Source organism: Ranitomeya imitator, chromosome 5, assembly GCF_032444005.1.
Source record: "Ranitomeya imitator isolate aRanImi1 chromosome 5, aRanImi1.pri, whole genome shotgun sequence".
Classification (NCBI taxonomy): Eukaryota; Metazoa; Chordata; class Amphibia; order Anura; family Dendrobatidae; genus Ranitomeya; species Ranitomeya imitator.
The window spans coordinates 65405926-65430527 of NC_091286.1; the positions used below are offsets into that span (position 1 = coordinate 65405926).

Genomic DNA, 24602 nt, shown 5'->3' on the forward strand with positions numbered 1-24602 from the left:
CTTTTAGTGTGTGACAGCTGCCAATCATAAAAATCCGCCAAAAAAACGCTATAAAAGTAAATCAAACCCCCCTTCATCACCCCCTTAGTTAGGGAAAAATAATAAAATGTAAAAAAATGTATTTATTTCCATTTTCCCATTAGTGCTAGGGTTAGGGCTAGGGCTAGGGTTAGGGCTAGGGTTAGGGCTAGGGTTAGGGCTAGGGCTAGGGCTAGGGCTAGGGTTAGGGCTAGGGTTAGGGTTAGGGTTAGGGTTTCAGTTATAATTGGGGGTTTCCACTGTTTAGGCACATCAGGGGCTCTCCAAACGCGACATGGCGTCCGATCTCAATTCCAGCCAATTCTGCTTTGAAAAAGTAAAACAGGGCTCCTTCCCTTCCGAGTTCTCCTGTGTGCCCAAACAGTGGTTCCCCCCAACATATGGGGTATCAGCGTTCTCAGGACAAGTTGGACAACAACTTTTAGGGTCCAATTTGTCCTGGTACCCTTGGGAAAATAAAAACATAGGGGATAAAATATCATTTTCGTGGAAAAAAAAATATTTTTTATTTTCACGGCTCTGCGTTATAAACTGTAGTGAAACACTTGTTGGTTCAAAGCTCTCACAACACATCTAGATAAGTTCCTTTGGGGGTCTAGTTTCCAATATGGGGTCACTTGTGGGGGGTTTCTACTGTTTATGTACATCAGGGGCTCTGCAAATGCAACATGACGCCTGCAGACCAATCCATCCAAGTCTGCATTTCAAATGGCGCTCCTTCCCTTTCGAGCTCTGCCGTGCACCCAAACAGTGGTTCCCCCCAACATATGGGGTATCAGCGTACTCAGGACAAATTGGACAATAACATTTGTGGTCCAATTTCTCCTGTTACCCTTGGGGAAAAAAAATTGCGGGCTAAAACATCATTTTGTGGAAAGAAAAAATGATTTTTTAATTTTCACAATGCTACATTCTAAACTTTAGTGAAACAATTGGGGGTTAAAAGTGCTCACCACACATCTAGATAAGTTCCTTAGGGGGTCTTCTTTCCAAAATGGGGTCACTTGTGGGGGGTTTCCACTGTTAAGGCACGTCAGGGGCTCTCCAAATGCGACATGGCGTCCGATCTCAATTCCAGCCAATTTTGCATTGAAAAGTCAAATGGCACTCCTTCCCTTCCGAGCTCTGCCATGCGCTCAAACAGTGGTTTATCCCCATATATGAAGTATCGACGTACTCAGGACAAATTGCACAACAACTTTTGGGGTCCAATTTATCCTTTTACCCTTGGGAAAATAAAAAATTTGGGGCAAAAAGATCATTTTTTGTGAAAATTAATAAAAAAATTTTTTTTTACGGCTCTACATTATAAACTTCTGTGAAGCACTTGGAGGTTCAAAGTGCTCACCACACATCTAGATTAGTTCCTTAGGGGATCTACTTTCCAAAATGGTGTCACCTGTGGGGGTTTCCACTGTTTAGGCACATCAGGGGCTCTCCAATCGTGACATGGGCTCCGATCTCAATTCCAGCAAATCTTGCATTGAAAAGTCAAATAGCGCTCCTTCCCTTCCGAGCTCTGCCATGTGCCCAAACAGTGGTTTACCCCCATATATGGGGTATCGGCGTACTCAGGACAAATTGTACAACGACTTTTGTGGTCCAATTTCTCCTGTTACCCTTGGTAAAATGAAACAAATTGGACCTGAAGTAAAAATTTTGTGAAAAAAAAGTTAAATATTCAATTTTTTTAAACATTCAAAAAATTCCTGTGAAGCACCTGAAGGGTTAATAAACTTTTTGAATGTGGTTTTGAGTACCTTGAGGGGTGCAGTTTTTAGAATGGTGTCACTTTTGGGCATTTTCTGTCATATAGACCCCTCAAAGTCACTTCAAGTGTGAGGTGGTCCGTAAAAAAATGGTTTTGCAAATTTTGTTGCAAAAATGAGAAATCGCTGGTCAACTTTTAACCCTTATAACGTCCTAACAAAAAAAAATGTTTCCAAAATTGTGCTGATGTAAAGCAGACATGTGAAAAATGTTGTTTATTAACTATATTATGTGATATAACTCTCTAATTTAAGGGCATAAAAACTAAGAGTTTGAAAATTGCTAAATTTTCATAATTTCCGACAAATTTTTGTTTTTTTCACAAATAAATGCAAGTCATATCGAAGAAGTTTTACCACTATCATGAAGTACAATATGTCACGAGAAAACAGAGTCAGAATCACCAGGATCCGTTGAAGCGTTTCAGAGTTATAACCTCATAAAGTGACAATGGTCAGAATTGTAAAAATTGGCCCTGTCACTTAGGTGAAAACAGGTTTTGGGGTGAAGGGGTTAAGCTTCTTTGATCTCCTTTGCAAATGATAAATATTGGGTTTTTATGAACACCACAGACATGACAGATACAAGAGTCATATTTTCAGAGCGGTTACGAAGTGGCGAATGTAGCGCATTGTCTTATGTCACTAGGCAGTTGCAGCCAACATCTCCAAATTAATATTGCGATGATGAATGATGATATGCAGTCATAGCCGAATGTGTTGGCACCCTTGAAATCCTTCCAGAAAATGAAGCATTTCTCTCATAAAATTATAGCAATTACACAAGTTAAGTTATACTCACAAAAGGGAAAAAAATACATTAAATATTTATGTTTTTTATGCAGTGTTTTCTCCTGCCAACAGACATGTTTTTAATGCAGAAAAATGTGTAGCAAATACTTAACACGTAAACATTCCCTAAGGCTGGTTTCACACATCTGACACGTCAAACCACTATGTTTGAACTGAACTCTAGTGTCATAGGCAAATAAAAGGCTGTTCAGTTCATGGCTGCAGAACCCAAGGCCGACCCGAGGCCGATCCAGAGATAGCAGTCACCACTCAGACTATGAATGTTGGACAGGAGGAACAAGAAGGAGATTTGAGACCCCTGTTCTAATGAGTATGTGGTGATCATACAGTTTCTACATTTGGATCTATAATAGGAAATCAATGTTTAGACAAAACTAAATATATAATATAAAATATACTTTAACGTGGAATACCTTGTGATTCAATGTTCATTTCTTCTTCATTTCTATTGTCGTTCTCCATTGAAATTTCTTGGTCTGTGAAAGTGAAAAGATTTTATACTTGGAATCCTCCAAACTTGGTGTCTGTCATGTTACATAGTAACCAGGTCCTTATACAGTAAGCAACATGCACACGTTGAGTATTTTTAGCTTGCAGATTTAGTGCAGAAAGTAATCCGCAGCATGTCAATTTTCTGTGTGTTTTTTACCATTGACTTCACTCATATCAACCAGGGCAAAAATGCACCAAAAATGTATGTTTTTACAGCTGCGCTTTTCCTTCCAAGAGATGCAGAAATGGTGCAGAAATTTTACTCAAAGGTCAACTTACACCACGCGATTATCGTAGACACTCTTTAATGACAAATGAGCAGTCTAAACCGGCTGCTGATCACCTGACGAATTAGCAAAACACTCTTTTGTCGGGTAAAATGATCTTTTCTACTGCACAAAAGATCATTGTCCTCAGCAGCAAATTATCCTGTGTAAAAAGTATTCATGCTGCTGTACAGCCTACGAGCATTGAATGATCTATTATAGAATGCTCAGTGAGCATCTAAAGAGAGTGTAAAGAGGCTATTAAACGATCACCAATTGGAAAATATTTATTGATTAGCTGTCGTTTAATGCTAGGAAAACTCACTATAATACTCAAAGGTTGCAGCACCCAGCTTTTACAGCTCCTTCACTCTATATAACTGAAGCCTTGTTTGGGTTTGGGTACCAGAACAGTACCCAGACCCCGAACTTGGACCCATTCACTTGAATGGGGGCCCCCGAACATCCAATGTATGCCACAAAGTCATGCACATCTTTACCTTATAACTATAGGATTTGTAATGGATAGGTGTCTCATAGACACTTCTCCATTAGTAATCCGTGGGCTTGATGTCACCTGAAAATACAAAGCTCTCATCAACCCCACAAATATTAACTCCACTTCCACTACGGGGCAAGTAGGAAAAAGCCAGGCAAAGCGCCAGAATTGGCGCATCTAATAGATGTGCCTTTTCTGGGAAGCTGCAGGCTGCTATTTTTAGGCTGGAGGGGGCCAATATGCATGGCCCCTTACCAGCCTGAGAATACCAACCCCCGGCTGTCTGCTTTAGCAAGGCTGGTTGTCAAAAATGGGGGGGACCCCCGCTGTTTTATTTAAATTGTTTATTTAAATAATTTTAAAAAACAGCGTGGGGACCACTCTGTTCTTGATAATAAGCCTTGTTGAAGCTGACAGCTGAGGTTTGCAGGCACTAGCTGGTTATCAAAAATACAGGGGAACCCACGCCACTTTTTTAAATTTATGTAAGGAGCTGGCTAATGAATACATCCATCAGCTGCTACTGCTCTCGCTGACATTAGTGGCAGCAGGTGTCAGATGATGGGAGCTGTAGTCCCATCCGCTGACACTAGTGACCAGAGGTAAACTTTATACCTCCGATAACAGCTGTTTTTTGACAGCGTGGGAACCATGGATCTGTGACCGACAGGGATGATTTCACCATCGATCAAAAGCGGTGTTTGCCGCGCTGTCATGCACATGACAGCGTGACAAACACCTGGTGTTTGGGCAGCCGAATCTGAACAGTAACACGGACTTACTGGTAAAGTCCGTAATCGGTGTCCATACCCAAACAGTAGGTGTTCGGTACGGACAGCGAACTTTACTGTGAACTCTTCGGTGGCAAGTGACAATTATGCAATTTGCACACATGAGATTATGTGCCAACTAGACATACACTACTTCACTCAACTGAGCAAAGCTGGGCACGTCTAGTTGGAATGTGGCCAGAAGTATGCAAATCACTTACTTGCAGTCACATGACCACCCTACTCCTCGAGCCAGCATCGGAGACTCCTCACAGCACACAACCACATTGAGTGAAGAGACTTGTAGTCCTTTAAGACTAGTAAAAAATAATTTGTCATGAAACATAGCCTACACTAACAGGCCTACAATCACAACCTATACAAGAAAAAATTGTAAAGAAGAATCTGCCACAACACAGGAGATGGTTTCCCAATTTATCCTCCAATATAATAATAGTTGCTTTAACCATGATACCAAATTGGGAAATTCTGACCCACATAAATTCGTTCTGTTGGTAAAAATAGATCTAATACAGTCTATAAGGATGTCTCTGTCAGGCGACTTCTCGCGAGATTTCGCAATGTAGTATTAGGTACGCTGGCTGCCGGGAGCATCGGTGACGCTGCGCGGGACTTCGGTAAGTGAGAATACTGCGATTTTTTTTTTTTTAACCTGGTTTGTGTTGTGTATGCGTTTTCGCAGCAGAAAACCGCTGCGAAAACACATACACAACAGGTGCACATGGCCTCGACGGGTCCGTCAGAAAGACAGGCCCAGTGCACACGTTTTCCACAATCTGCACAGATCCGTCATTTCAATGTCTTGACGGATCATGTGCAGATTCGGAAGACGGAAGTGTGAAAGAAACCTTAGGCCTCTTTCACACTTCCGTCTTTGTAGTCCCGTCGAGATACGTAGTTTTTAGAGAAAACAGGATCCTGCAAAAAAATTTGCAGGATCCTGCATTTTCTGATAGACATGTATTAGCGACGTATCGCGACGGATGGCCACACGTTTCGTCCGTCGTGCACTGGATCCTGCAGAATTTGACGGCCCGTCTTTTCCAAAAGACGTTCCATAAAACGTTTTTTTTTTCTGCAGTGGAAAAACGTTCCCCGACGCCTCCTGTGGCATACGACGTTCCACAGAATGGGAGCCTATAGACACTGGATCCTGCGCACACTGTGAAACGCAGGAATTGACGGATGCACTTTTTACATCTGAGCATACCTGGAAACATATTCCAACCCGGGGAAAAGTCTCTCTCTCTCTCTCAGAATACGAAATCCCACATCTGCACTATACACTAGAAAAACTCAGGCGACACATCCGTCATAACACTGGATGCGTTGCGTGCGTTTTAACACTATTTTATAAACATCTGTCGGTACGTCTTCCTGACGCATTAGGACAGGACACTGCCGACAGAAGTGTGAAAGGGGCCTAAGATCGGTGGGGTCTCGTACACTGTTTAGTGGCCACAGCTTCTATTGTAGATAATAGATGATCTGCCATCTTCAGCAGTGGACACTAATCACTACAGAGCGGTTTAGCTCCTTATACCTTTTACATTCTTCAAGCACTAGAAGTGACAACCACTGATTACTGGCAGTGATGGATGGTGGAAACACATTGATCTTAAACGGATGATCTATCAGGATCGTAAAAAAAAAAACTAGACAACTCCTTTAAGTTTTAAGTAGAAAAACAGAAATAAACTAATTAAACGTTAAAATATCAGTACCAGGTCTTAACTGGAGCAGTGTGTGATAAAAATCCTTTTGGGAAGGTGAAAGGCCAACAGAAAAAGACCAAGAGACTCCCTTCATTCACCTAAAGGAGCCCACTAAACAAAAACCCACATGGCCTATCCTTACTGCTCTCACAGATTCCTACAATGTGTGCTGATGTATTTCTGCAGGTATTATCAGTTCAATTTGGAATCAATAAGAAAAAATATAACAAATCACAAATGGACAAACACAAAAAAAAAAAAAAAAAATCCCAGTTTACCGTATATGATTGGGAGGTCACACAGAAGTACAGGATAGCACTGCAGAGATTAAAAGGTACACAATCCTGCTTTCACACGTGAAGACAAAATACAGCTCCTGAAGAGGTTTGAAACGCGTCTGAATATACCCGTAGTCTGGATTTTATTGGATGCATTAAAAAAAAAAGATTGAAAATGTTTGTGTCTTTATGTGTGGAAGCTGGATTTTGTACCTGCATCTGAAAAAAAACAGTTAAAGAGAACCATAGTAAGCAGTTATCAGGCACTGACTATATGATCTCAGCCAGGTATATGCGACAATAAAATGCTGCAACATTTCAAAGAAAAACATAGCCATTGAGACCGAACTGAACAGGAGACTAGTCAGGCACATGGGTTCCCAGCGGCTTCCCAGTACATGCAAGGAAATACCTTTCAATCCAGAGGATTGGGAGGGAAGAAGCCAACAAGGGCTCACCTGTTCGACTACTCTCTCGTGCAGCTGAGTTACCGGTGGCTTTTAAAGTACCGTATGTTCTTCTCAGCCAGTGCCTGATACATGGTGTCTGTGATTTTGAAAGGATGTATCAGCTGTCAGATTCCCTTTAAGCCATTCAGGGTACGTTCCCACGTTCAGAATTTGCTGTGGTTTTGATGCTGCTTATTTATGTAGCGTCAAAAACACAGCGTCCAGATGTTACAGCATAGTGGATGGGATTTCTAGAAATCCCATGTCCACTGTGCATCTTCGGATCCCCCGCGGGAGATGGACATGTATTGCGTCTTTCAGATCCGCAGAATGAAATCTCCAATGTATTGGATGCGGTAAATCCAAAAGCTTCAGTTAACACATGCGGATTCACCTGCGTGAATAAAATGCAGCAAAAATACGCTGCATCCAAAGTGCTGCTAGTTCCTGATCATGGGCACCCAACCTTATTGCCAAGCTTTGCCACTCATTCTTAGCATTAATGATATCATATCACCAATATTCCTATCTATATTTATAGTCGTCAAATTTCAATGTAAATTTTAAGTTAGTCACTTTTTGATCTGACAGTCATCCACCCTCAGCGCACTGAAAATTCATTTTAGTCAACCTTGCCTGCAGCATACATCAGTGTGTAGATGGCAGGCGCCCTCATTATATCAAAAGCAGGCACTGCCACATTAGAAAGTGTAACAAGGTGAGCGATGCCTCACATTTCTGTATGCCAATAAATATATAGAAATAGTAACTATACTCAGTGAAATATGTATTCATTTTACCTTGAGATGGTTCTGCCATATCCACATCTGCATTAGTGTGTAATTGGCCTTCAGGTTGTCCTAGGAGCAAAAGTAATACATATTATACCAAGATCTTACATTTCAAAGCCCTTCATGATAGAAATGCTAATAAACTAGGATGTGTAATCAGCAATTGTAGAGACATCTCCTATTCGCAGACCTGGCATGGCTATTAGCATTGTTGGAATATATTGTTCAAATCTTTTAAAGAGTCCCCTCTTCCCCTGATCATTTGCAACTGATGGGGTAAACTTGGCAGTAGGTGTTCAACTCAAAGTGGTTTTCCAGTGGTGCCCAAATGATTACATTGCTGTAAAACAACAAACACAGACCGTATTCGCCTTTCCTGAATCCAGCATCAGCTCTCTCTCTGTGTTTGGCTGCAGTGGTGTTGTCATACACCTTCACTCACTACTGCAGCCAATAACTGAGCTTGGTGGCTGTTGAAGTCACGATATCACATCTGCAGCAAAAACACAGAAACCAGAGCGGCGCTGGACCTGAGAAGGGTTATTACTATCAATGACTGTTGTTTTCCATCTATGCAATCATTTAGAAACCCCTTTTGTGAAAGTGGATAACCCCTTCAAGTGTTGTGTTACTAATTTTGTAAAGAGGTTGTCCTAGATCCAAGGGGTAACAAGCCTTGTCACATGACTTAGGATAAAAGCCAAACCAGAATCTCAATTTGCAGACAGTGTTTTGGGGTGCTGCCCCTCATCAGCACAAAGTGTGACATCTTGTTTGGCTGGTTGAGAGGTGTCTGACAAGGATCCAAGGGGTAACATTTTTCACCTAGCCAAACCAGATCGAACGAGGGGCAGCACCATGAAACACAGTGTCTGCAAACTGGTATTCTGGTTTGGCTTTTATCCTAAGTCATGTGACAAAGCTCGTAAAGGGTCGACATTGACTTTTAGGATCGCTGCTTCCTATAGGTTCCACTAGAGTTCTAGTCCTCTTCCTCTCTAAAGAGGCAATTAGCATAGAGGCTGAAAAAATTCAAGCTGCTTCTTCAATTGGACTGTGTTATTCTTTTGAAGATTTCCCTCTTTTTTATTATTACTGCTTGTCTCATTGAAGCTAAATAAATATAGAAAAAAATTTGTTGTCCCCAGAAAACCATTTTAAAACATGCCACTAAAGAGGCTTTCTAAATCAGTGAGCATCATATCACCCGTTGTCCACATAAACTTCAGTGCTTTCCCCTGCTGAGGTCGTATCACACTGTATTACAAGTGTGATATGGGGTTCCATATGTTGAGCAGACAGAGGGTAGAATGTACCTGAGCACTGCAGTTATGGATAAATGTACCAGATCTCACTTCAGTGAATACCAAAGGGAGGGCACTTTTTAAATTCCATTAAATTGAAAATCCCTCCCAAACTCCAGTCTTTGCAGATTACATATACAAATTAGCACATTATTTTTTCATTGTCCATTTGCGTCCTAAATGGAATCTTCTAAATATTTTCATTTTACTTTTTACCCTTTTGCTTTTGCAGTTCTGACTCCTTTATTGAACTGAGTGATCTACAAAAATGTTACAAATCCGGCAAAGTTCCTGCTCCTGATAGCTCTCTGTGTTAGGGCTTGTTCAGATACCTGTATGTTTTGCCAGCTTGTTGTCCATCTACTCAATGGACAACACACCAAGCCAATAATCCAATAATATCAAATGACTGTACACAACCTCCCCCCAAATACAACATGTACTGGGTCAATTTACAGAACAGACTAGTTCATGCCAAAACAGGCAGCTCCTACACTGTGGCAGGAGCAATTTTTAGCAGACTGTCCAAAGCCTATGCTGAGAGCACATGTAAATGACATTGCAGGATAGAAATTGTAATGAAAACCTCATCACTTTGGATATACACAGTGCTCACATCCAGCCTGTATTACTGGGAGAGACACTCCTGTGAGGAAAATCTAAAATTTGGACCAGGATACAAATTGCATATCAGGGGTCTAAAAGTGAAAGAGTTCCAGTTTGCAGATGAGTTCTCTGCAATTTTATTAGCAAATTGGAACAACTAACAAATGTGAAAACCTTTTTTTTCTTTGTCAAAAGTGTCCAGAGCCATTAAGGTTTTATCAGAGACTTTTTTCCCTATGGGACTAAGCTTTCATCAGCAGGTATTTGCCAACTACATGCCTGTTCTGCCCTATGACCATCTCTCCCAGCTTAGAGTGGTCACAGTCCTGGTGGCAACTCTCCTGCTTCCTGTGACGTCACATCAACAGAGCAGTTCCTTCTCTTTGGCTCTGCTTTTTCAATGAGGCATCACTGGCAGCGTCATATTGATTGACAGGTGACTCCCCACAGTTAGACAGCTACTACTTGCCGATAAGTGCTTATCCACATAGGATAAAAAGTTCCTTATAACCCTGTAATAAAATAGCACAAAACCACAACAGAATTTGACTCAATGGAATTTGTTTTGTGCCTCTGGTATCCATCAATGTATGGCAGATTCAGACCATTAAACCTGAAGCTACAAAATGAGCATAAAGCACAGCTTTAATATTCATAACAAAAGAGCTAAAAAATAAAAATAAAACAGTATAAAAGCCATAACCTTTAATCCATTACATACGATAAATAAAATCAAATAAAACAATCATATACAGTTTAAAAATGACTGATAATCCATTGGCGCGGCTGAATGCATTTTGTGGGCTGATTTCACTGAATATTGAAAGTTAAATTTTTAGACTTATGCATCCAATCGTATTGTCATAAAATCTGCTGTGGAAACATTAAAATAAAAATCCATTGCTCCAGAGAATATTCTAAAATTGACACATAAATAATAAATATGACAGTCCTTAAACGAAAACGTCGAATGTCTGGTGCTAAGCAAAAATAATACTTTGTTTAAGGAACTACACAAAAGTAATTTGCAACGGCTGTCAACCATATTATGCTATATCAATAACGGAGATAAAATTATTTATTAAAAATCACAAAAACTGCTCGCTGCCATGCCCTACCTCCATGTAAAGAGCTCCATTATGTCGCTGATGCAGTAGAGCACCGGCACGAGTGTAGCCTGTCTTTTTATTTGGGGATGAATATTTAATGAAGGGTTGACTTTTAATAGATATCTAATTCATGAGCAATCAGAATAGATGTCACTAAAAGCACCACGTCTTCTGGATATCCAAACAACAGCAAAAACGGCCATAGATTTAGTTATGTTAAAACCAGATCTGACCCAACTGGATTGATTGAGGGTTGTTGCGTTTGCTTCATTGGTTTTGTGTAGTTTCCAGCTCTACTTAACATCTTTATAGAGATTGACGGAGTAGTTACTACGTTATTCAGAATGTAGAGCGCCAACACAATCATATCAATTAACATTGTGACTGCAGGCAAACGAAGCTCAACAGAAGGCTGACCGGCTTTATGGCGGATCGGCTCAGTGTATTTAAAGCTCAGTAACAGTTTTAGCTTCATGTTCTGTGATCAAATACCTGGTAGGCATCTAAATAACGTGCTCGGAAAAATACTTTTCTGTCTGCAGACGAGTGTTGTGTCTCATAACGCAGGGTAGCGAAATTACGAACAGAATTCTTTATTCTTCATTTGGCAACACTTGTGACGCTTTATAGTCCCCGTCTCACAATGTAAAATACGTCACAAGACCCCCCCACCTACAATGCGCCATGTATTATGATACATGTGTCTAAGGGGCCACTGGGGCGCCAAATAATAGCTACACCCCTTAGGGTCATAATGTATATATTCTTGCTTTAAATTAAAGGAGTTCACACGCCGTTTTGGCAGATTAATGGAATTTATCAAAGTTGGGACAGGAGATGTCGAGACAGTGATGAACTCACTGTGGCTGTTGGCTCCTACTGCAAAATAGGAGTCAAGAGACATCAGTTCTCCAAAAACGTTGGGGTTCCACAGAATTAGGTCTATTGCCACAATATGCATTATGTCATTAGAAACAAGAATAAGAAGAACATAATAAAACTAATTAATAGAATACATTTGAAAAAACCCTATAAAAAGATCTTTCACCAGTTTACCAATTTGCAAACTGTATACATTACTACATAGAACTCTTAGACCTGATGAAGCCATTTTGCTTTTTGAAACTAATCCAATTTCCACCCAATTGTACGATGTTTCAATTTTTGCCAATTCATTAAGCATTGTGCACCCATTTTGTTGAATTTGGCACAAAATCTGCCAGAACAAAAATGATGATTGGCGGTCTAAAACTTTTCTTATTTCAAGGATTTTCCTTCTGTGAAAATTTTACTGTAAATTTTGAAAAAGCCATGAACATTCGAAAGGTGCAATGAGCTCTTTTCTAGCTTTACTCTGGCATCTTAAGTGTTGTGTTCTCTAAGATTTCATACCTGATATATGTATTATATTCCGAAACACTCCAGCTCCCCTGCAATAAAGGCATTTTGTGCTCACCAGTCACTAGAAGACGATTCTCAAAAGTTGTGTAATGCAAAGTAGTAGAAAATAGTGAGGATGTCCTGTCTATTATATCCTAAATATATGACTTTCTCACTGCAGAGAAAATTAAAGATGTCAATTTTTCTTTCCACAATTTTTAGAAATGTCTTCTATGTATTCTAATGTAGCAAATGTTTTACTTCTGACACACAAGCTGTACAATGCACGCCATCAGGTAAGAGGCACATTATACAGGGTTAAGGTGGTTTTCCCACCACGATCCTTAAACTAACGGCAGCTCGTATACCATCGTGGTAGAAAAATCCCTTTCTCATTCACACTTGTGTATTAGAAGTCTGTATGCTTACTGTATATTCATCCCTCCAAATAAAATATAAATTCCAGATTGTGGCCAAGAAGGATGGATCTTTGAGACCTTGTATTGATTACCGCCTTCTTAATAAGATCACAGTCAAATTTCAGTACCCTTTGCCGCTGCTGTCTGATTTGTTTGCTCGGATTAAGGGGGCTAGTTGGTTCACCAAGATAGATCTTCGAGGGGCGTATAATCTTGTGCGAATTAAACAGGGCGATGAATGGAAAACAGCATTTAATACTCCCGAGGACCATTTTGAGTACCTGGTTATGCCATTCGGGCTTTCTAATGCTCCATCTGTGTTTCAGTCCTTTATGCATGACATCTTCCGAGAGTACCTGGATAGATTCATGATTGTATATTTGGATGATATTTTGGTCTTTTCGGATGATTGGGAGTCTCATGTGAAGCAGGTCAGAATGGTGTTCCAGGTCCTTCGTGCGAATTCCTTGTTTGTGAAGGGGTCGAAATGTCTCTTTGGAGTTCAGAAGGTTTCATTTTTGGGTTTCATTTTTTCCCCTTCTACTATCGAGATGGACCCTGTTAAAGTTCAGGCCATTTATGATTGGACTCAGCCGATATCTGTGAAGAGCCTGCAGAAGTTTCTGGGCTTTGCTAATTTTTACCGTCGCTTCATCGCTAATTTTTCTAGTGTTGCTAAACCGTTGACTGATTTGACCAAGAAAGGTGCTGATGTGGTCAGTTGGTCCTCTGCGGCTGTAGAGGCTTTTCAGGAGTTGAAGCGTCGTTTTTCTTCTGCCCCTGTGTTGTGTCAGCCAGATGTTTCACTCCCGTTTCAGGTCGAGGTTGATGCTTCTGAGATTGGAGCAGGGGCTGTTTTGTCACAAAGAAGTTCTGATGGCTCGGTGATGAAACCATGTGCCTTCTTTTCTAGAAAATGTTCGCCTGCTGAGCGCAATTATGATGTTGGCAATCGAGAGTTGTTGGCCATGAAGTGGGCATTCGAGGAGTGGCGACATTGGCTTGAAGGAGCCAAGCATCGCGTGGTGGTCTTGACGGATCACAAGAATTTAACTTATCTCGAGTCTGCCAAATGGTTGAATCCTAGACAGGCTCGATGGTCGCTCTTTTTCTCCCGTTTTGATTTTGTGGTTTCGTACCTTCCAGGCTCTAAGAATGTGAAGGCTGATGCCCTGTCAAGGAGTTTTGTGCCTGACTCTCCGGGTGTTCCTGAGCCGGCGGGTATTCTCAAAGAGGGGGTAATTTTGTCTGCCATCTCCCCTGATTTGCGGCGCGTGCTGCAGAAATTTCAGGCTGATAGACCTGACCGTTGTCCAGCGGAGAAACTGTTTGTCCCTGATAGATGGACTAGTAGAGTTATCTCTGAGGTTCATTGTTCGGTGTTAGCGGGTCATCCGGGAATCTTTGGTACCAGAGATTTGGTGGCTAGATCCTTTTGGTGGCCTTCTTTGTCACGGGATGTGCGTTCTTTTGTGCAGTCGTGTGGGACTTGTGCTCGGGCTAAGCCCTGCTGTTCTCGTGCCAGTGGGTTGCTTTTGCCCTTGCCGGTCCCGAAGAGGCCCTGGACGCATATTTCCATGGATTTTATTTCAGAGCTCCCTGTCTCTCAAAGGATGTCGGTCATTTGGGTGGTTTGTGATCGCTTTTCTAAGATGGTCCATTTGGTACCCTTGTCTAAATTGCCTTCCTCCTCTGATTTGGTGCCATTGTTTTTCCAGCATGTGGTTCGTTTGCATGGCATTCCGGAGAACATCGTCTCGGACAGAGGTTCCCAGTTTGTTTAGAGGTTTTGGCGGTCCTTTTGTGCTAAGATGGGCATTGATTTGTCTTTTTCTTCGGCTTTCCATCCTCAGACAAATGGCCAAACCGAACGAACTAATCAGACTTTGGAAACATATCTGAGATGCTTTGTTTCTGCTGATCAGGATGATTGGGTGTCCTTCTTGCCTTTGGCTGAGTTCGCCCTTAATAATCGGGCCAGCTGGGCTACTTTGGTTTCGCCTTTTTTCTGCAATTCTGGTTTCCATCCTCGCTTCTCTTCAGGGCAGGTTGAGCCTTCGGACTGTCCTGGTGTGGATACTGTGGTGGACAGGTTGCAGCAGATTTGGACTCATGTGGTGGACAATTTGACATTGTCCCAGGAGAAGGCTCAACGTTTTGCTAACCGCCGGCGCTGTGTTGGTCCCCGACTTCGTGTTGGGGATTTGATTTGGTTGTCGTCTTGTCATGTTCCTATGAAGGTTTCCTCTCCTAAGTTTAAGCCTCGTTTCATTGGTCCGTATAAGATTTCTGAAGTTCTCAATCCTGTGTCATTTCGTTTGGCCCTTCCAGCTTCTTTTGCCATCCATAATGTGTTCCATAGGTCGTTATTGCGGAGATACGTGGCGCCTATGGTTCCCTCCGTTAATCCTCCTGCCCCGGTGTTGGCCGAGGGGGAGTTGGAGTATGTGGTGGAGAAGATTTTGGATTCTCGTATTTCGAGACGGAAACTCCAGTACCAGGTCAAGTGGAAGGGTTATGGTCAGGAAGATAATTCCTGAGTTTTTGCCTCTGATGTTCATGCTGCAGATCTAGTTCCTGCCTTTCATTTGGCTCGTCCTGATCGGCCTGGGGGCTCTGGTGAGGGTTCGGTGACCCCTCCTCAAGGGGGGGTACTGTTGTGAATTCTGTGATCGAACTCCCTCCTGTGGTCATGAATGGTACTTCGGCGAGTTCTGTCCATGGACTCCCTCTGGTGGCTGTGAGTGGAGCTGCTGCTTCTGAGGTTCCTTCCACAGGTGATGGAGTTTATTCGTTGGCTGGCTGCTCTATTTAACTCCACTCAGATCGTTACTCCATGCCAGCTGTCAATGTTCTTGTACTGGTTCAGTTCGCTCTTGGATCTTTCTGGTGACCTGTCTACTCCAGCAGAAGCTAAGTTCCTGCTAGTTAATTATTTGTCCATTGTTTTCTTGTCCAGCTTGTTATCATGATTTTGCCTTGCTAGCTGAAGCTCTGGGATGCAGAGTGGCACCTCCGCACCGTGAGTCGGTGCGGAGGTCTTTTTGCACACTCTGCGTGGTCTTTTGTAGTTTTTGTGCTGACCGCAAAGTTACCTTTCCTATCCTCAGTCTGTTTAGTAAGTCTGGCCTCCCTTTGCTGAAATCTGTTTCATTTCTGTGTTTGTGACTTCATCTTTACTCACAGTCAATATATGTGGGGGGCTGCCTTTTCCTTTGGGGAATTTCTCTGAGGCAAGGTAGGCTTTATTTTCTATTTCTAGGGCTAGTTAGCTCTTAGGCTGTGAAGAGGCGTCTAGGCCGTGTTAGGTACACTCCACGGCTATTTCTAGTTGTGTGATAGGATTAGGGGTTGCGGTCAGCAGAGTTCCCACTTCCCAGAGCTTGTCCTGTGTGAGTTTAACCATCAGGTCGCTCCGGGTGCTCCTAACCACCAGGTCCATAACAGTCCCGGCAGAGATAAGGAGGTTCTCACTCAGGATTTTACGGCAAATGGCTCCATCCATTCTCCCATTGATGCGGTTTAGTAGTCCTGTGCCCTTAGCAGAGAAACACCAGCAAAACATAATGTTTCCACCTCCACGTTTGACAGTGGGGATGGTGTTCTTTGGGTCATAGGCAGCATTTCCCTTCCTCCAAACATAGCGAGTTGAGTTAATGCCAAAGTCCTCAATTTTTGTCTCATCTGAGCACAGCACCTTCTCCCAATCACTCACAGAATCATCCAGGTGTTCATTGGCAAGAAAGGGGAGAAGCCAGCGCTGCCTATGGTCAGAACGCAATACATAAAGTGCAAATGCACATATTGATTTCTAACTGTATTTCAAAATGAGACATTAAGCAAACAATTGATCAATTCTTTGAGCTACCCCTGTCATGATTCCAATGGCAGGGAATCACAAAAGGACAAGCACCAACGAGCTCTAGGGTGATGGAACCTGAGCTGACCGCAACCCTAAACCTGAACACACAAATAACAATAGCCGGGGAACGTGCCTACGTTGATCCTAGACGTCTCGCACCAGCCGAAGATCTAACTTCCCCTATTAGAAGAAACACAGACCTCTCTTGCCTCCAGAGAAATACCCCACAGAAATAGCAGCCCCCCACATATAATGACGGTGAAATGAGAGGAAGGCACATACACAGTATGAAAACAGATTCAGCAAAATGAGGCCCGCTAAAACTAGCTAGCAGAGGATACAAAAGTAAACTGCGCGGTCAGCAAAAAACCCTTCAAAAAAACATCCTGTAATTACTTGAACTCATGTTCCAACTCATGGAACATGAGGAGCAATTACAGCCCACTAAAGCAACCAGCAGCAAAGAGACAATTATATGCAAGCTGGACAAGACAAAAATAAAGCAAAACGTGGAACAAGAAAATCAAAACTTAGCTTGTCCTGAAGAATACTGAAGCCAGAAGCTGAGGTAACAAAACACTCTGATAACCTTGATAGCCGGCGGGGAAATGACAAGAAAGCCCGGTTAAATAGGAAACTCCCAAATCCTAATAGAACAGGTGGACACCAGAGACAGCAGAACACAAATCACCCAGTACCATCAGTAACCACCAGAGGGAGCCCAAAAACAGAACTCACAACAGTACCCCCCCCTTGAGGAGGGGTCACCGAACCCTCACGAGAACCACCAGGGCGACCAGGATGAGCCCTATGAAAAGCGCGGACCAAATCATCAGCATGAACATCAGAGGCAACCACCCAAGAATTATCCTCCTGACCATAACCCTTCCACTTGACCAAATATTGGAGTTTCCATCTGGAAACACGAGAATCCAAGATCTTCTCCACAACATACTCCAATTCTCCCTCCACCAGCACCGGAGCAGGAGGCTCAAGCGAAGGAACAACAGGTACCTCATACCTCCGCAACAACGACCGATGGAACACATTATGAATAGCAAACGATGCCGGGAGATCCAAACGAAACGACACAGGGTTAAGAATTTCCAAGATCCTATAAGGACCGATGAACCGAGGCTTGAACTTAGGAGAAGAGACCTTCATAGGAACAAAACGAGAAGACAACCACACCAAGTCCCCAACACGAAGTCGAGGACCCACGCGGCGACGGCGATTAGCAAACTGCTGAGCCTTCTCCTGGGACAACTTCAAATTGTCCACCACATGACTCCAAATCCGATGCAACCCATCCACCACCATGTCCACTCCAGGATAATCAGAAGGCTCCACCTGACCAGAGGAAAAACGAGGATGAAACCCCGAATTACAAAAGAAAGGAGAAACCAAGGTAGCAGAACTAGCCCGATTATTAAGGGCAAACTCGGCCAGCGGCAAAAAGGTAACCCAGTCATCCTGATCAGCAGAAACAAAACACCTCAAATAAGTTTCCAAGGTCTGATTAGTTCGCTCCGTCTGGCCATTCGTCTGAGGATGGAATGCAGACGAAAAGGACAAATCAATGCCCATCTTAGCACAGAACGTCCGCCAAAATCTAGACACAAACTGTGATCCCCTGTCAGAAACGATGTTCTCCGGAATCCCATGCAAACGAACCACGTTCTGGAAAAACAGAGGGACCAACTCAGAGGAGGAAGGCAACTTAGGCAAGGGTACAAGATGAACCATTTTAGAAAAGCGGTCACACACAACCCAGATGACAGACATTTTTTGAGAGACAGGGAGATCCGAAATAAAGTCCATGGAAATGTGCGTCCAAGGCCTCTTCGGGATAGGCAAAGGTGACAACAATCCACTGGCTCGAGAACAGCAAGGCTTAGCCCGAGCACAAACCTCACAAGACTGCACAAAAGAACGCACATCCCTCGACAAGGAAGGCCACCAAAAAGACCTGGCCACCAAGTCTCTAGTACCAAATATTCCAGGATGACCTGCCAACGCAGAAGAATGGACCTCGGAGATGACTCTACTGGTCCAACTATCCGGAACAAACAGTCTCTCAGGCGGACAACGATCAGGTTTACCCGCCTGAAACTCCTGCAAAGCACGTCGCAAGTCTGGGAAGACAGCCGACAAAATCACCCCATCCCTAAGGATACCAGTGGGCTCAGAATTTCCAGGGGAGTCAGGCACAAAACTCCTAGAAAGAGCATCCGCCTTCACATTCTTTGAACCTGGCAGGTATGAAACCACAAAATTGAAACGAGAGAAAAACAGTGACCAACGAGCCTGTCTAGGATTCAGACGCCTGGCAGACTCAAGGTAAATCAGATTTTTGTGATCAGTCAAGACCACCACACGATGTCTAGCACCCTCCAGCCAATGACGCCACTCCTCAAATGCCCACTTCATGGCCAAAAGTTCCCGATTACCCACATCATAATTCCGCTCAGCGGGCGAAAATTTTCTAGAAAAGAACGCACATGGCTTCATCACTGAGCAATCGGAGCTTCTCTGTGACAAAACTGCCCCCGCTCCAATCTCGGAAGCATCAACCTCAACTTGGAAAGGAAGCGAAACATCAGGCTGACGCAACACAGGAGCAGAAGAAAACCGGCGTTTAAGTTCCCGAAAGGCCTCCACAGCCGCAGGAGACCAATCAGCAACATCAGCACCCTTCTAGTCAAATCCGTCAAAGGCTTAACAACACTAGAAAAATTAGTTATAAAACGACGATAGAAATTAGCAAAGCCTAAGAACTTCTGCAGACTCTTAAGAGATGCAGGCTGCGTCCAGTCACAAATAGCCCGAACCTTGACGGGATCCATCTCAATAGTAGAAGGGGAAAAAATATACCCCAAGAAAGAAATCTTCTGGACTCCAAAGAGACACTTTGAGCCCTTTACAAACAAGGAATTAGCCCGCAGGACCTGAAACACCTTCCTGACCTGCTGAACATGAGACTCCCAGTCATCAGAAAAAACCAAAATATCATCCAAATACACAATCATAAATTTATCCAGATATTCACTGAAAATATCGTGCATAAAGGACTGGAAGACTGAAGGAGCATTAGAAAGTCCGAAAGGCATTACCAAATACTCAAAATGGCCCTCAGGCGTATTAAATGCGGTTTTCCACTCATCACCTTGCTTTATTCGTATAAGATTATACGCACCCCGAAGATCAATCTTAGTGAACCATTTAGCCCCCTTAATGCGAGCAAACAAATCAGTCAACAAAGGCAAAGGATACTGATATTTTACGGTAATCTTATTCAAAAGACGATAATCTATACAAGGCCTCAAGGACCCATCTTTTTTGGCCATGAAAAAAAAACCTGCTCCCAAAGGGGACGAAGATGGACGGATATGTCCCTTTTCCAAGGACTCCTTAACATAATCCCACATAGCAGTATGCTCTGGCACTGACAGATTGAACAAACGACCTTTAGGAAATTTACTACCAGGAATTAAATCTATAGCACAATCGCAATCCCTGTGAGGAGGAAGCGAACTGAGCTTAGGCTCCTCAAAAACATCCCGATAATCAGACAAAAATACAGGAACCTCAGAAGGAGTAGATGAAGCGATAGAAATCGGAGGTGCATCATCATGAAGCCCCTGACATCCCCAGCTTAACACAGACATTGTTTTCCAGTCAAGGACTGGATTATGAGTTTGTAACCATGGCAGACCAAGTACTAGAACATCATGTAAATTATACAATACCAGGAAGCGAATCACCTCCTGATGAACGGGAGTCATACGCATGGTCACTTGTGTCCAGTACTGAGGTTTATTCATAGCTAAAGGTGTAGAGTCAATTCCCTTCAAAGGAATAGGGACTTCCAGAGGCTCAAGACTAAACCCACATCGCTTGGCAAATGACCAATCCATAAGACTCAGGGCAGCGCCTGAATCTACATAGGCATCGACGGAAATGGATGATAATGAGCAAATCAGAGTCACAGACAGAATGAACTTAGACTGTAACGTACTAATGGCAACAGACTTATCAACCTTTTTTGTGCGTTTTAGAGCATGCTGATATAACATGAGCTGAATCACCACAATAAAAGCACAACCCATTTTTCCGCCTATAGTTTTGCCGTTCACTTCTAGACAGAACTATCACATTGCATTGTCTCAAGTGCCTGTTCAGAAGACACCGCCAAATGGTGCACAGGTTTGCGCTCCCGTAAACGCCGATCAATCTGAATAGCCATAGTCATAGACTCATTCAGACCCGTAGGCGCAGGGAACCCCACCATAACATCTTTAATGGCCTCAGAAAGGCCATCTCTGAACTTTGCAGCCAGGGCGCACTCATTCCACTGAGTAAGCACTGACCATTTCCGAAATTATTGACAATATATTTCTGCTTCATCTTGCCCCTGAGAGAGAGCTAATAATGCTTTTTCAGCCTGAATCTCCTGGTTAGGTTCCTCATAGAGCAAACCCAATGCCAGAAAAAATGCATCCACATTAAGCAACGCAGGATCCCCTGGTGCCAATGCAAATGCCCAATTTTGAGGGTCACCCCGCAGGAAAGATATAATAATCTTAACCTGCTGAGCAGAGTCTCCAGAAGAGCGAGATTTCAAAGAAAGGAACAGCTTGCAATTGTTCCTAAAATTCAGAAAACTAGATCTATCTCCAGCAAAGAACTCTGGAATAGGAATTCTAGGTTCAGACATAGGAGCATGTACAACAAAATCTTGTATATTTTGAACCTTAGCAGCAAGATTATTCAAGCTGGAAGCTAAACTCTGGACGTCCATGATAAACAGCTAAGGTCAGAGCCATTCAAGGATTAAGAGGAGGAAAAAAAAAAAATCAGCCTGGCTGCAATTAAGGCTAGGCAGCAACCTCAGAGGAAAAAAAAAAAAAAAAACTTCCTCAGACTACTTTTCCTCCTACTTCAGCCCAAACATTTTGGGCCGGCTATACTGTCATGATTCCAATGGCAGGGAATCACAAAAGGACAAGCACCAACGTGCTCTAGGGTTATGGAACCTGAGCTGACCGCGACCCTAAACCTGAACACACAAATAACAATAGCCGGGGAACGTGCCTACGTTGATCCTAGACGTCTCGCACCAGCCGAAGATCTAACTTCCCCTATTAGAAGAAACACAGACCTCTCTTGCCTCCAGAGAAATACCCCACAGAAATAGCAGCCCCCCACATATAATGACGGTGAAATGAGAGGAAGGCACATACACAGTATGAAAACAGATTCAGCAAAATGAGGCCCGCTAAAACTAGATAGCAGAGGATACAAAAGTAAACTGCGCGGTCAGCAAAAAACCCTTCAAAAAACCATCCTGTAATTACTTGAACTCATGTTCCAACTCATGGAACATGAGGAGCAATTACAGCCCACTAAAGCAACCAGCAGCAAAGAGACAATTATATGCAAGCTGGACAAGACAAAAATAAAGCAAAACGTGGAACAAGAAAATCAAAACTTAGCTTGTCCTGAAGAATACTGAAGCCAGAAGCTGAGGTAACAAAACACTCTGATAACCTTGATAGCCGGCGGGGAAATGACAAGAAAGCCCGGTTAAATAGGAAACTCCCAAATCCTAATAGAACAGGTGGACACCAGAGACAGCAGAACACAAATCACCCAGTACCATCAGTAACCACCAGAGGGAGCCCAAAAACAGAACTCACAACATACCCCGCCACTTCACAGCAATCTCATAATGGGGCAGTCCTACACTACGTTTTTTTATATTCGCTGTGCCATAATGGCCTCCTAAATAAATTAAAAGCAAGACCACATTAAATGCAAACTGTACCTAGAGCATTTCTGAATCACTCCCATAGCGTGAGAGGGGCAGGTAAGGATAAAGTTGACCAGGTCCAAACAGACATTTCGGGTCCAACTTCCCCACTGCCCAGTCAGCGCCACAGATGAAGAGTGAGACAGGCTGAGACACAGGTGCACAATTAAACAGAGCCTAAGGCAGGGCAGGGCTGCTGTATGTGTGTACACCAGCCTATCAATCACAGGAAACACAGAAAGAATGGCGCACATGACCAGGCGACGTACGGTTACAGTGGTGGTCAGCCACGGAACCAATATCGAAGCAAGAAAGGGAGAAGCCAGCGCTGCCTATGGTCAGACCGCAATACATAAAGTGCAAATACACATATTGATTTCTAACTGTATTTCAAAAAATTTCCGGCGTAATGTGTTAGCAATGGTTTTCTTAGTGACTGTGGTCCCAGCTGCCTTGAGATCATGAAAAGTTCCCCCCGTGTAGTTTTAGGATGATCTCTCACCTTCCTCATTATCAAAAATACCTCATGGGGTGAAATTTTGCATGGTGCCCCAGATTGATACCGATTGACAGTCATTTCGTATTTCTTCCATTTTCTTACTATTGCACCAACAGTTGTCTCCTTCTCACCCATCATCTTACGTATGGTTTTGCAGCCTATTCCAGCTTTGTGCAGGTCTATGATCTTGTCCCTGACATCCTTATAAAGCTCTTTAGTCTTGCCCATGTTGTACAGGTTCGAGTCTGACTGATTAATTGATGTCTGTGGACAAGAGTCTTTTATAAAGGTAACTATGTAAGACAGCTGTCTTTAATGCAGGTAATGACTTGATTAGGAGCGTCTATCTGGTCTGTAGGAGCCAGAGTTCTTAATGGTTAGTAGGGGATCAAATACTTATGTCTCACTGCAAAATGTAAATAAATTTATGTAATTTATACAATGTGATTTTTCTGGATTTTATTTGTTGTTATTCTATCTCTCAATGTTAACATTATCCTACCCTTAAAATTATAGACTGTTCATGTCTTTGTCAGTGGGCAAACTTACAAAATCAGAAAGGGATCAAATACTTATTTCCCTCCACTGTATGCTATATAAAAATTATATATATATCCATAAAAGGGGTATTCAGCAATCAGGGGGATAACATCCTGATGACTGGAGGTCTGACTGCTGGGAACCCTCCAATCCTGAGAACCAAGGGCTCTGCAGAGCGCCGTGTCAACAGAGTTGTGGTTGATCATGCGAGCTTCCGTTTCATTAATTCTTATGTGAGTGCCAAAGGTCAGCCATGCGCAATGCTTGATTATCTCTGGCAGTCCAAGTAAGAGTGATTGGAGCTGCAGTGCGCATGATGGACAATTTGTTCTTGGGATTTGTGGGATCCTAGCTGCAGTTGATTAGTGGCTGATGATTGTCTGCAGTGATCATGTGACATTATTCAGATGAGGTTCATGGGGGAATTGATTCAGAGGTATATATAGACTTTTTACATTTATTTAACATCCTTGAGCCATTACCAGAAAAGCTCTAAGTCAGCCCCTTCTCAGTCCAGCCCCTTTAAAAGAATTTCTCAACTGTGTTGAGTGGACTTGGAGCTGCCCTTGGACTGAGACTAATATCTAGAGATTGGGGTACCTTTAACGAAAACCTGTCATCTCCTCAAAAGCTATTAGCCTACAGATATAATCTGCAGATTATTAGTGTACTTAAGCTGTGCAGCGCCAGCACTGAAAGCCTCATTGCCTGGAGGAAACTAACTGTATTCCTCCCAGCAGCCTCTGGATTTCAGTCATAGAGGCATGGCCGGCACAGCCTCAGTCACCACTCAGTATGTAATGAGTGGTGGGTGTAAATACACCCTGGCACTGACTGACAGCTGGTTCTGTACTGTGAACTGGTGATGCCCCGGCTGTCAGTCAGTGTAGGGGCATGGTTACACCCACTGCTCATTATCTACTGAACGGTGATTGAAGAGGCCTCTATGACTGAAAGCAGGAGGCTTTCGGGAGGAATAAGTTAATATCCTCATAGTAGGTGGGCTCTCAGTGCGGCAGCTGCACAGTTATGGAATTATATTCACCTACATACTAACCCCATATCTACAAGTTAATAGCATTAATTTCACATGACAAAGTCCCTTTATTAATAAAATTATAATAGTATGTTGAAAATATATATTTTAGCACAGATAAACATTTTTCCTT

At 42.8% G+C, this 24602-nt stretch overlaps 1 protein-coding gene across 6 annotated transcripts in view; it reads right to left on the reverse strand.

The window, feature by feature from the left end:
* MACROD2 (mono-ADP ribosylhydrolase 2) overlaps nucleotides 1-24602 on the reverse strand; it is a 2991260-nt gene that overhangs the window by 90616 nt on the left and 2876042 nt on the right. For all 6 annotated transcript variants that reach the window (XM_069768762.1, XM_069768759.1, XM_069768757.1 and 3 more), the window contains exons 17-18: nucleotides 7912-7971; nucleotides 3035-3097 (exon numbers count right to left, since the gene is read on the reverse strand). In XM_069768762.1, coding sequence (XP_069624863.1) covers nucleotides 3035-3097; nucleotides 7912-7971 — 123 coding nt within the window. The remainder of the gene's footprint in view (nucleotides 1-3034; nucleotides 3098-7911; nucleotides 7972-24602) is intronic.